Source organism: Bombus pascuorum, chromosome 12 (genome assembly GCF_905332965.1).
Source record: "Bombus pascuorum chromosome 12, iyBomPasc1.1, whole genome shotgun sequence".
Taxonomy (NCBI): Eukaryota; Metazoa; Arthropoda; class Insecta; order Hymenoptera; family Apidae; genus Bombus; species Bombus pascuorum.
In genome coordinates, this window is record NC_083499.1 from 5903004 (window position 1) to 5915553 (window position 12550).

General features: G+C 38.5%; 3 protein-coding genes across 4 annotated transcripts in view; 1 reads left to right on the plus strand and 2 right to left on the minus strand.

The window, feature by feature from the left end:
- The window catches only part of LOC132912830 (mediator of RNA polymerase II transcription subunit 20), a 143862-nt gene extending 133751 nt beyond the window's left edge, over positions 1-10111 (plus strand). The window contains exons 3-5 of the mRNA XM_060970615.1: positions 5095-5351; positions 9644-9754; positions 9870-10111. Coding sequence (XP_060826598.1) covers positions 5095-5351; positions 9644-9754; positions 9870-9962 — 461 coding nt within the window. The 3' untranslated portion in view covers positions 9963-10111. The remainder of the gene's footprint in view (positions 1-5094; positions 5352-9643; positions 9755-9869) is intronic.
- LOC132912764 (histone-lysine N-methyltransferase, H3 lysine-79 specific) overlaps positions 1-12550 on the minus strand; it is a 51548-nt gene that overhangs the window by 10510 nt on the left and 28488 nt on the right. The window lies entirely within an intron of this gene.
- Positions 11409-12218, minus strand: LOC132912390 (small ribosomal subunit protein uS14). 2 transcript variants are annotated; one of them, XR_009659199.1, is made up of 3 exons: positions 12084-12126; positions 11605-11704; positions 11409-11510 (listed from the first exon to the last, which is right to left on the minus strand). XR_009659199.1 is itself a non-coding variant. In XM_060969766.1 (2 exons), the coding sequence occupies exons 1-2, from the start codon at positions 12143-12145 to the stop codon at positions 11599-11601; spliced, it is 168 nt and encodes a 55-aa protein (XP_060825749.1). In that variant the 5' UTR covers positions 12146-12218. The 2 variants fall into 2 exon arrangements, 1 of the variants encoding a protein (XP_060825749.1); XM_060969766.1 differs by lacking the exon at positions 11409-11510 and having other exon boundaries at positions 11599-11704; positions 12084-12218.

Here is a 12550-nt window from a genome sequence, read left to right on the forward strand (position 1 = left end):
ATTTATTGTTGAAGGATATCATATGTCAGATACGGATTGTACGTATTGCAGAACAGATCAATCACGACACTCGCACAGTTAGTCTGAAATTTCCAGGAATTGCTACACATTGCCACTGTTTGTCAGGACGTTTACATCTACAGATATCTGGACATCCGAATGTCTGAACATCGTCATTTCTAAATGGCTCACTCAGAGACCATGCTGATCAATCCTGAGAATTGTTTCTTTTCCAATTCACCTTGATATTTGTTATTCATCATATATCAGATACGTGCGTATTGCACAACAGATCAATCGCGACACTCGCACAGTTAGTCTGAAATTTCCAGGAATTGCTACACATTGCCACTGTTTGTCAGGACGTTTACATCTACAGATATCTGGACATCCGAATGTCTGAACATCGTCATTTCTAAATGGCTCACTCAGAGACCATGCTGATCGATCCTGAGAATTGTTTCTTTTCCAATTTACCTTGATATTTGTTATTCATCATATATCAGATACGTTCGTATTGCACAACAGATCAATCACGACACTCGCAGTTAGTCTGAAATTTCCAGGAATTGCTACACATTGCCACTGTTTGTCAGGACGTTTACATCTACAGATATCTGGACATCCGAATGTCTGAACATCGTCATTTCTAAATGGCTCACTCAGAGACCATGCTGATCAATCCTGAGAATTGTTTCTTTTTCAATTCACCTTGATATTTACTGTTTATCATATATCAGATACGTATTGCACAACAGATCAATCACGACACTCGCAGTTAGTCTGAAATTTCCAGGAATTGCTACACATTGCCACTGTTTGTCAGGACGTTTACATCTACAGATATCTGGACATCCGAATGTCTGAACATCGTCATTTATAACTGGCTCACTCAGAGACCATGCTGATCAATCCTAAGAATTGTTCTTCTAATTCACTTTGATATTTACTGTTATTTCAACTATCGACATACTTCTTTTACTTTCTTTTTACGTGGGGAAATCCTTATGGACACCCCGCCGCTCCTAGAAGAGCGATGGGGTGGTGTCGGACTCTCACGGACTAAAACCCCACAGTGGTCTACCTAACGCTTAAGAGGAATGCTCCAGGACCTCTTTCGAATTGCTGCCGGAGCACTCCTGCGTCTTGTCCCTTTCAAACTATCGACATACTGCATGTAGAATGACTCCTTGTACGGTGGAACCTCGCTCATCCGCACCTCGTTCATGCAAACAAATTCAGACGCAACTTCTGATATGCGAACTCCTAAGTGAGCCTCTATTATCCGAACTATCCGGTTATGCGAACTACCGTGACCCTCGAACTGTTCGGACAAAGGAGGTTCTCCCCTAATAAAATAAATTCAAACCGTCTATCTTTTAAAACGCTAAATGCAGTTATATATTAATCTAAACATCTTTTAAACACGCTGTTTAAACATTAAGCAAATTACTATCCAATAATTGAGAATTTCATCAAAAACGAAGCAGACAGTTGCTACTGACAGAGACTGAGGTATCTTTGATCGAACAGAAACGGCTAACTTGTAACTGTACTAATAACTTTGATTAAGTTGTATAAATTAGTTGAAGGATCAGCTTGCCTGTAACGTAGCCGCTACAAATTTATTTCGAGGTCATTACACCGATAAGATGTTATTGCTCGGTGATCCTTGCGGATGCTAGGGGTGGCGGGTCACATTTGCGGCTCCTATAGCGGCCGTACATCCGTGTCGCGATGCATACGTGCGATGCAGACGATGCGGAATGCGGCATGCGGCGCATCACAGGGCCGTACACGGTCGCTGGCGCGAATTACCCCGCAGGAAGCGGCGGAGGAGCGGAAAGGATGTTTCTAATCAGCCTGTTCGTTAATCCGAATTGCCGCCCGTGCGTTCCCATTGTTTTCGGGAAATTATGGAAGCGAAAATAGGTCGCAGCTCTTGCACGCCGCGCGTGTACGTTGTATCGACAAAATCTCCCCTTTCGAAGTTCACTTTCGACGAATCCTTCTCGTTACGTAACGCACGATGCTGACGCGTACGTCGTGCCCATGTGATTATCTTAATTACTACATTGCACAGACCTTTCGTTTAATTACATGTACATGGATTTTATTTAATTTCCACTTCACTTGGTTTTACGACATTTTCAGAAAATTACGCGTATCTTTCTTACACTTGGCTTCACGCGCACAAAGTTCGTTAAACTAAGGCTGTGTAGCAGCTTGGACTTTTCTTAACAGACGTATCTCTGTGAAGACTGTAACACGATAGCGCGCGTTTACCTTTGGCTTAGATTATTCCTTGTACTCGTTTCACCCCTTTTGCATAGTTAATAACGTTCATTGGCAAGCTAAAGTGACGCAAATCAAAATTGAACTATCACCAGTTTCGATCCTCAAGAGTGTCATCCATTTAGCTTCGTAATTAATTCATTTTAATTGTATCATCTGTCGCGATAGATTTTCGTAAGCTGAGAAAATACAGCGAATCTTTACGAAAAGTAATCCTCAGCTATCGATTTGCCAAGTTACAAATCGACAGTTTACAGACTTCTCCAACGCAATTCTACGCTTTTACATCCCGCGTAGACATGTAGATGATCAAACGACTGTTAATTCGTAAGCTCTATTCGTAAAATCGATGCGTTAAATATCGCAGCTTGAAACAAACATCTCTTACTGATATGAGATAAAAGGAGGATTGTAACCATATTTTAATAGCGACGAATACGTTCACCGCATAACGTTAATTAATTCGTATCTTACTTCGCATCTTACCAGAAGACCCGCTCGTCCCTCTATTAAAGCGAAAAAACAGATAAAAACGATAACGTTTACGTTATTATGTAGAACCGGTGGCAATAAATAAGGGTGTAAAGTGGTGTACAATTAAAGAGCATAAAGCTGTCCGCGGATTCCGCGATCCGTAATTAAGAATTTTGTCATTTGATGGCGCGTAAAGGGTGTGTTATAATTTAAGCCATAAATAATTCATGCGTTTGCACGCGGCAATGGCCTGTTATTATGGTGGACAAACCAGGTGAGGGGTTATGTCGGATGAATTATGAATATTCAGTGGAGTTCGCACGTCGTATGTTTCTGTCTGGCCTGGTATTAATCTTGATACACGTGAGATCCGGCGCATCACGCGGCGAATTACTCGTAATCGAATTTTTCTTTCACCTCGTTCTATCGTACGAGATTTGAGGGAGGATCGTAGCGTCGCGTGATTACAAAAAGTAACACGATTTCGTTAAACAAAGCACTGACATACCATAGAGTAGAATTTTGGATCCCAGAAAATGGCACCATGTGTCGGGGAATTAATTTCATTAAAAGCAGAGACGCGCACCAGCTACAACACGTAATTGCAAAAAATGTTACGAATCTGTTGAATAAAGCTGCACGAATTTAGGGGCCGTAAAAGGGGAATTTATACGTTGCATGATGGAAAAAAAAAGAAAAGGCACAGAATGAAAAAGTTCTGAATGACTGACAAAAGCAACGCGTGCTGTTGCATAGAATTGTCATTGTAAACGCATTATCGCTATCTGTTAATTTCAATTCTGAAAGCGGCAAAATAATCTCATTTCAGATAACGAAATGCAGCTTCGAATCTGTCAGATTTCCATTTCACCCCGCGCATAAATCGATCCTGTCTGATTTTATTATTCGCTGCATCAAACTCCAACTACATTATCATCTTCTGTCGGCTTCAATTGATCGACTTTAATCCCCTCGTATTACGCGAAATCGCAGATGACGGTATAATTGTTTACATCCAACCAACTGATTGAAACGTGAAAATGGTGAAATCGGCTCATTCGCGTCGCGTTTTCCCAATCGCACGCGTTTCTCGTTCTCTCTCGATTGTCCGCATGATCAGAATCATTTTTGCACGGAATTTGTATATTCCATCGGGTAACTTGCAATAAGAAAAACTTGACAAAAAGATCGAGCAAATTAGCGACAACAACTGTGACACGATCAACGTGGCCGATATTACTTCTTTCCAATTAATAACGAGCGTCGAGTGTGTAAAAATACATAATCCGTGTAAAGGGAGAATTAATAAAAATTGGTTCGTTTAAAAATTATTCAAAGACAATCTCGATCTTGCATGAAAGATACCAACTTAGGATTCCGAGTTGGTCGAAAAATATAATTTCCAGATATTTCCCTAACTTCGGAAGAACATAGTTATGATAAATCACTGACGAAAAGCGGACGAGAAAGTTTATTTTCCTGCTGTTAGGCAGAGAAGAGGAAGTCGGAGGAAATAGGCGAATCGACTAAACCGCGGATATTAGTTCTCGTTAACTAGCCATCTGGGGAATTGGAAATTTATCGGAAAACGAAGGGATAGAGATCGTCGTGCCGGCCAATCCCAATAGTTTTCGCGTCCGGAGATTCATCGTACAAGTTGACAACATACGAGCTCGGATAGAAGTTGCACGTAGCCTCGGCTGAACTTCAAGTTGCGTCCAAGTTTAGCTCGGTCGCGTTATATCCACGTGCATACCGGTGTAAACAGAAGCAACTTGCAGCATACTAAGCCTGGACGTACATCATCGTGCGCGATTCCACGTCTCTGTTGCACTCGCTTCCCATACAGTCTATCTTAAGAGCAATTGTCAACGCGCTGTCATACGTAAGACACGAACATCTAAGAAGTGACCTAAAAGATTCTACCGTCGCAGAGGAAGTCGTTACAGCGTATACGACAAAGTAACGCGAGAAAATGACAGACCATCGAGATAAATGAACGTATCCGTATAAATGAACCATGTTAAATCGGGCAGCTGTATCTTTTATCAATTTGTTTAATCCCGTTAGACATTCGATTCTGAAAAACAAAGGAATTTTCAACAGAGAATCGCTCGTAGTATCGACTGAAAGTTCACGACTGTGTCTAATATCTGCACGAAAGAATTAAACAATTTATCGAATATGCTCGTAGCAAATTATTTATATTTGTATATTTGAATTTATATGAAAAAGGAGCAAAAAAAGCTGCCCTTCTTGCATGTTCGAGAAGTTTGTAAAGAAACCTGAGATTTGATTCTATGCTTTTTCTTTTATTTGTTAAAGGCGCTCAACGAACTCTCCACGTCCTCCACAACTCGGAGCAGCCAGCGTCAGCCTTCGCGATTCTGGAATCAGGGAACAAAGTGGTGCCGCTGATAGCGGATGGTCTGTTCGATCTCTTAATGTACAAGATGTCGAGCGTCTACACGAACAAGATGCAAAAGATGGAATCGAAGGGTCCGCGATTCGAGATCGGCGATTTCTGCGTGAAACTCGGCAGCGTGACGATTAATCAGAACTTCAAAGGCGTTCTGGTCGAGGTAAGCGATATCTACAAGCGGAACCAAATGAGATTGATGGATTCTAAGCGATCTTTAATCCCGGAGGAAGCTAATTAACCCCGAAAATAACGAAGAACTCCGAAATGAACCGACGTCTTTTCCATTTCTTCGCGGTGGCAGAGTTTCGTAACTTTTCATAGCAGGCAGAGAGAACTTTCGGCCAGATAATCGGTTGAATTAATAATCGCGGCAGATGTCTAGCTCGGGTGATATTCGCGAAACTCGTTACCAGGCTAGCCGACTGCCGCGTTGCCAAGGGATTGCGAAGGATCACGCCAGCTAATTAACTCGCGATTAAACTTGGAAACCGGCGAAATAGCCTGCGCTACTTCACAACGCCTTGTCGATCACACGACGGCCGCAGTAATATCGATCGACAGTTTTAGCCCACCGTGAGATTCGTTATACACGCGTGAATTACCTCTGTTCGTTACGAACGTCACCAAAGGCGGACCTTCCTTTTCTATTTCGATCGAGCTTCCATGAAACTTCGATTAAATGCTCGTGAAAGCGTGCGAACTATCGAGAATATTGGAAGGATTCGATTTGTACGATCAATTGGCCGCAGATGATTGCCTACAACTGCAATATCGCGTCGAGTGACAACATCGAAATATCACACGTTTGCCTACGAAAGAATATTCCAACACTTGCAGACCATAAAAGATATAACTTTGAAAAAACGAAGCTGGCACCCCGCTGGGGGTAGCCTCCCACATGCTATATTTATTTTTATTTTATTTTTTTTTTCACCAATAAGATATAACACTTTACCAAATGTCCTTCAGGACAAATTGTAAAAAAAAACCAAAATAAAAACTTGCAGATAAATTTTATGAATATACAACGTTATGTGTCTTCGTAGGAAACATTAGGAGATTTAGAAAAAAATACAAAGCATTGAAATACTGTCAGGTCGATAGAGCTTCTCTTTTAAATTGAAAGTGCATCAGGTTTGAACAGAGATTTAATAAAAATTGAATTTCTGTAGAACGCGTTTCGGTTCCGCTCGACTCGTTTCTGACCGCGGCGTTTCATACTGTCGCACACGAGGATTTCGTTCGCCTGATACCGCAAACGCGTTTCTGTGAAATTCTAGCTGCGAACGTACGATAGGTGCACGGGATAGGTGAATCGATACGAGGAAATATCGCAAAATTTGCGGTAAAATACTAAAACCTCGTTTGAAAAATATTCGAAAATACGCCCCCTCGATGCTCCGAGTTATAAAAGAAATCTTCTTTAATTAAAACGAAAAACTGAAGTTATACGCTTCTTGTTTTAATTACTGCTATCTAGAATTCAATTAGCTCGAAAAATTAATTAAACGGCATTCGGGCAAATTCTAAGTTTAAAGAATTCAACTTCTGAAATTTACATTATTAACCATTTGATTTACGGTTCCTTTAATATTATTTAATAAATCTCGTTGTAAAAGGAGACCAGAGTTTCCCAGGATAACCAGAGTTTTTAACGCGAGAATGTTTCTCGGTCATCGGACGTCGCCTCGCAATAGCGTGAAAATGGTGTAACTTCCGTTTTACAAGGTGGACCAACGATGTGGTCCTTCGACCGATCCACCAGCCATTTGTATCGGTAACAGCGCTGTTTGTACTCTACCACGACGTCGAATATGTTACGATAAAGCCCCTGTTCCCCCATTAATTTCACTGGAGAAAATACCACACCGTAGAACCGTACTAACTCACGCTCCTCCGCCTCACCATCTTCCTTGTTTCTACGTCCTTTCGCGTTCTCTGCGACGCAAGAAAAACCTTCGCGCGTACATGTTTACTTCTTTATAAGAAGATGATCCTATGGTCGTTGCAGTTTTTACGATCTGTAAGCTTACAATGTTTTTTAATTTACGATTTGGAAAGTTTATACGTGTTAAGGTTATTCGATGTATGTGGAATCAAAGAAACGCGTGGGTAAATTGTAAGGTATCGTAAGTACATATATATTGTAAATATTAAAGTACAAAGTGTGGAACACAATGTAAGCTGCTCCAGATCCGCTAGTTTTTTTTTTTATTATTTTATTTTGGTTTTTTACAATTTGTCCTTATGGACATTTGGTAAAGTGTTATATCTTATTGGTGAAAAAAAAATAAAATAAAAATAAATATAACATGTGGGTGGCTACCCCCAGTGGGGTGCCAGCTTCGTTTTTTCTAAGTTATATCTTTTATGCCGCACGCTAGTGTCACGTAATTTTAAATGATATAGGATTGGTTCAGCAAACGGTTGTGTTTATTAATAGCACAGTTAGGTGTCTTTTCCGTACAGCAGAATTACAAGAACTCACTGGACCCGTCTCGTACTATTTAGAAGGAAAGCTCGGTGTGGGTGTTCCCTTTTGAACTAAGAACGCGGATTCGTTGTTCACACTTTTCGGTAGAAAAGTGAGGCTAACGATCCGCGATGCCCATTGGTTATAGCCAATGTTAATAACTAAAATACGAGGAGAAAGTCTCCTGCAGATGTGGCTCATGGGTGTCCTTATTCCTGGGAAAAACCAGCTATTTCGCTGGGCCCATCTGCTTTCTCCGTAATTAGCAAGAGCGTACAATAAACCTAAGGACCGTTCAAAGGACCATCCATAAACCGAAAATACTTATATGGATAGAAGTTAAGCTAAAAAGATTCGGTTTGTGGCTGTTCCTTGGGTTTATTGCGGGTCAGTGTAACTAGGGGTAGGCCTTGGCGCCCAGACCTCGAGGAACCTCGCAAGGACCATTGCATCTAGCGTAATACGTGTCAGGCAGCAATTCAATTCGTGACACTAGCAATGTTACCCTGAGACTAAAAGAACGTCGCACGTGGACCGCTTATGGTCTGTCATCGACGCATTCTTTTGTCTATGCGCTATCGATGACCTTAGCGCTTGAGAAAACCGAGGACCAGATGTAGAGTTTTCTTAGAAGTTTTTTTTTTTTTTATTTTATTTTGGTTTTTACAATTTATCCTGAAGGACATTTGGTAAAGTGTTATATCTCATTGGTAAATAAAAAATAAAATAAAATAAATATAGCATGTGGGTGGCTACCCCCAGCTTCGTGTTTTCTAAGTTATATCTTTTATGTTCCTAGAAGTGGCGATCACTTCAACAATACGTTTAAAAAACTATGAATAAAATGATAGGAAATTTATAGCTTCGCAATTTTGTAGCTTCAGAGTCGTAATTTTTCAATTTGTTAACTTTGACTTGGTAACTTCGCAATTTGCAAGCTATGACTTGATAGCTTCCCGATCTCTGACCTCTGAATTCGCAACTTGCCGGTTTCTAAGTTTTGAATTCGTAATTTTCCAATTTCTGAACTCTGAATCCGTAAGTTGCCGATCTCTGAGCTCTGGATTCGTAACTTCCCGGTTTCCAAGCTTTAAATTCTTTCTAAATTACTTTTAAATTTCTTTACTGATAAGTAAAGATGGAATAAAAATTGACATAGTCGTCGTTTCGCCTCCGCTCGGAGGTTTCCAGCGATCCGTTGAATACTTCTACGATCGATTTCCATGAGAATGATACCTGCCGCTTCCTTTGACGTAGCTGAGCATGATCTTGATCGGCGAACGCGATGCAAAGAGAAACGAGCAACGAAAAGAGCGAATGGTTCACGGTCGCGATCGATTCTTCTTGCAAACTCCGTTGTTTCAATTTCTTTCAATTTCAATTTCAATTTCACGCGGGTAACATAATACTCTGCGACATTTACACGCTTTCACAATATCGACGACATTTTATGTTCTACGATTTTGCTACGATAAAAGATGAAATATTTCACCTTTTACGTGACGACTTTCTGTCACCACGTTCTTTATTGTACATTTAAATCAGCCTCATTTGCAGTCAAATCAAATCAGCCTGTTAATCATAACACACCACGAGGCGCTTTCGATCAGAGAATTACTTGCTAAACAAGTTCGTGGAGCAAGAAAAGCGTGTCGGTGGTTGACGTATGTCGCAAACCGGAAGACGTTCCCTCGAGCGTTCGCGCTTTCTTCGAACCGGAGATATCCTGTCGTCGGGGCGAGAAACAAGCTTAACTTTCGATTGCGTTAATCACGTCCTGTTATCGTTTCTTTCGACTTCCATTCTGTTTCTTTACTTTTTCACAGATTTCCTCTTCCCGTCGTTTCCATTGCGTCTGGAAATAATTTCTCTGAAAATAAGAAATATCGAATCAGAATAAAAGAATCGTCGTGAAAAATCGAAAAAGATACATCAAGTACCGTGTAGTTGTTGATTATTTCTCAATATATGTTTCATAGGTGGAATATAGACCCTGCGTGGTTCCCGGAAGTGCATGGGAATTGATGCGTGAATTTTTACAAGGATTCCTCGGATCTACCGTGTCCAATCAAGCACCGCAGTATTTGCAGGTAATTTAATGAATAACATGCTTTTTCGGAGAGATAGCGTGCGTTAACACTGTTTGTTTTCGATAGACGACAATGTCCGATGAAAAAATAATTCAAGTTTCTCGTCTTTTTATAGAACCGAATGAACGATATTTATCAACCATTGGATACGATACAACAGTATCTGGAACATTTCGGCCAGTATAGAAAAGCCACTGGTGTAATTTAAGGAAATTTTAAATTTATCGTTCTTTGTATCGAGATAACCCGTATCAAGATCTCGTCGATAATTTTAATGATTGTATCTATATTGTAATTTTATGCTACCAAATCTTATTGGTAATCTACTTCTGTAATAATAAATTTCATTTAACAAAATATCTCTTATTCTTATCACAAACTCTATTAACAAAATCCTTATTATTTTAATTAACAAAATTATGAAGACGATCTATTCTTGGCTCTATATGCCATATATGTGTGTATATATATTTACATTTTAGCATTAAATTAAAAAATATATATGCATGAATATGTACCGTATACACATAGTCTTTATCAAGTAAGTAGTATTCTTGACAGAAACCAGTTACCGACGGAGCCATCTCATTGTCAGTTATTGCCAGTCATTGAATAAATACATGCATCGACTAAGGACAAGATAAACGTAACGTTAAATGGAATGTTATATCTCAGAACATACGAATTATCACAGACGACTTGTCAATGATTATACCAGCAACCTACAGAATAGACGTTACTTTTATAACATCAGCTTACCGACGTCTTGCTGTTTTACCGATATGATTACTAAGAACTTCTGTATCTATCGCTGCTCCGTATTTAAACACCCGAGATATGCGAACGCGAGATCTGATATCAGCAATCATCAAAGGAGAAGTTTGCACCTTCACGTAGGGTCAGGGCTGGTGCATGGCAGGTTCAGCGCGTTTGCTGGAACTCGACCCCGCATTTTGAGACGCCCCGTGGTCTACGAAAATTACCTATTTCGTTTACGCGTACATCGACGATTTCCTAATAGCTTCGGAAGACGAAAAACAACACCGCGAACATTGGCGAATATTATTCAACCGCCTCAACGACTACGGGGTCGTAATAAATCTCACGAAATGCGAATTCAGCGCGCATGAAATTACATTCCTCGGATATACGGTAAACGCCGATGGAATAAAACCGCTAGCCGAGCGCGTATTGCTATATGTTATATATCTATGCAACAAATGTATATTTGATAATAAGATAATTTGTAAAAAATGCTGCAAAGTTGAATAAGATATATCTCTATATAAATAAAAGTGTAATTCTATTTCAGTCTATAATTGAAATTAAACAAAAGTAAATTTGGACGAAATTTTATGAAAGTTCATCATTTTATATACAATTAGTTATAAATTAACCATTATCTAAGTTAAATCATAAAAACTACTACTTCTTTAATCACCAGTCATTTTGACTGCATACGGTAGGAATAAGTATACACAAAATGTTGGTAGGTTTAGTGTTAAAAACCCCTGGCACTAAAACGGTTAAAGAGGATCTGAACGCAAATGGCTGCTATCATACCTTTTATAGTCTTAGACAATATTCTACTAGAAAATCTAATGTTTTAATCCTAATTTAGTTATAGTATATTAAAATTAATGGTACAAATATATTTAGTAAAAAAAATTAATTTTATTGTATCTCATATATTAATGAAGAAGAATATACATGTTATCCAATTAGTTATAGCTATTTCATCCAGCAGTTAATCCAGCTGTAAATAAAGAGATTGATTTGGATATAATATATTTAATCGTTATATATATTAAAAATATATCTGCAAACATAGAAGAATTCAAATTTTATACCTTTTTGAAGCCAATATCGGCAGCATATTCCCTGAAGCACTGCCGACAAATGTTTAATCCATATTTTCTAATCAATCCATGCCTGTTCGCACACGCACGACTGTAAAATAGCATAATATGATTAATTAAACATTGAAAGAACACTATTATAAATAGACTATGGCAGTCTAATAATAAGTTATAAATACTATGCATAATACTACATTGAGGTTATGATCGAAAAATATAGAGATATTTTTAAGCAAGATATGAATTTTTTTTTTATTATGGTGATAATAAAGTAATTCATATTTTTAAATTATTATCTTAAATAACCTACACTAAAAGCTATAAAAATATCTTCTTTTACTGGAAAAACATAAACGTGGACACATGGTCCATTGCATGTATGTAATTTTATGGTATAAATTTTATGGTATAAATTTTATGGTATAAATGGTGTACAATTTAAAAATATAATACGAAATAGTAACACTTACCAGGATCTAGATCCTTGTCCATATTTACGTGGATGCGAGTACCAAATATTTTGAAAACCCATTTTTACTTTAGCGAACTGCTCACACTACAGCACAAAAAATGGAAATGGCAGGAATTAGCCAGAAACCTCTGCGACATAACATTACACACACTAGCGTACTCTAGAACGATTCCCGCCAATGTTTGAATGTTTTTCATTATAAACATCACATAACATCAAAAAGAACTTGTACTTATTACATGTCTTTATTGTTATAATTATTATTTAATTACTATTATTATTATTAAACTGCGGATATTTATGCAAATTTATACTTTTGTGAACTGTCATTTATAACAATGGAACTTAGCAGAGATTTTTCCACATTGTAAGTATCCTGTACTTTTTTATATTTTTAAGTTTTCTATAAATATATAAAAACCCGCAGTCTAATTTTTATATAAAAATATGTACATATAGTCAGGA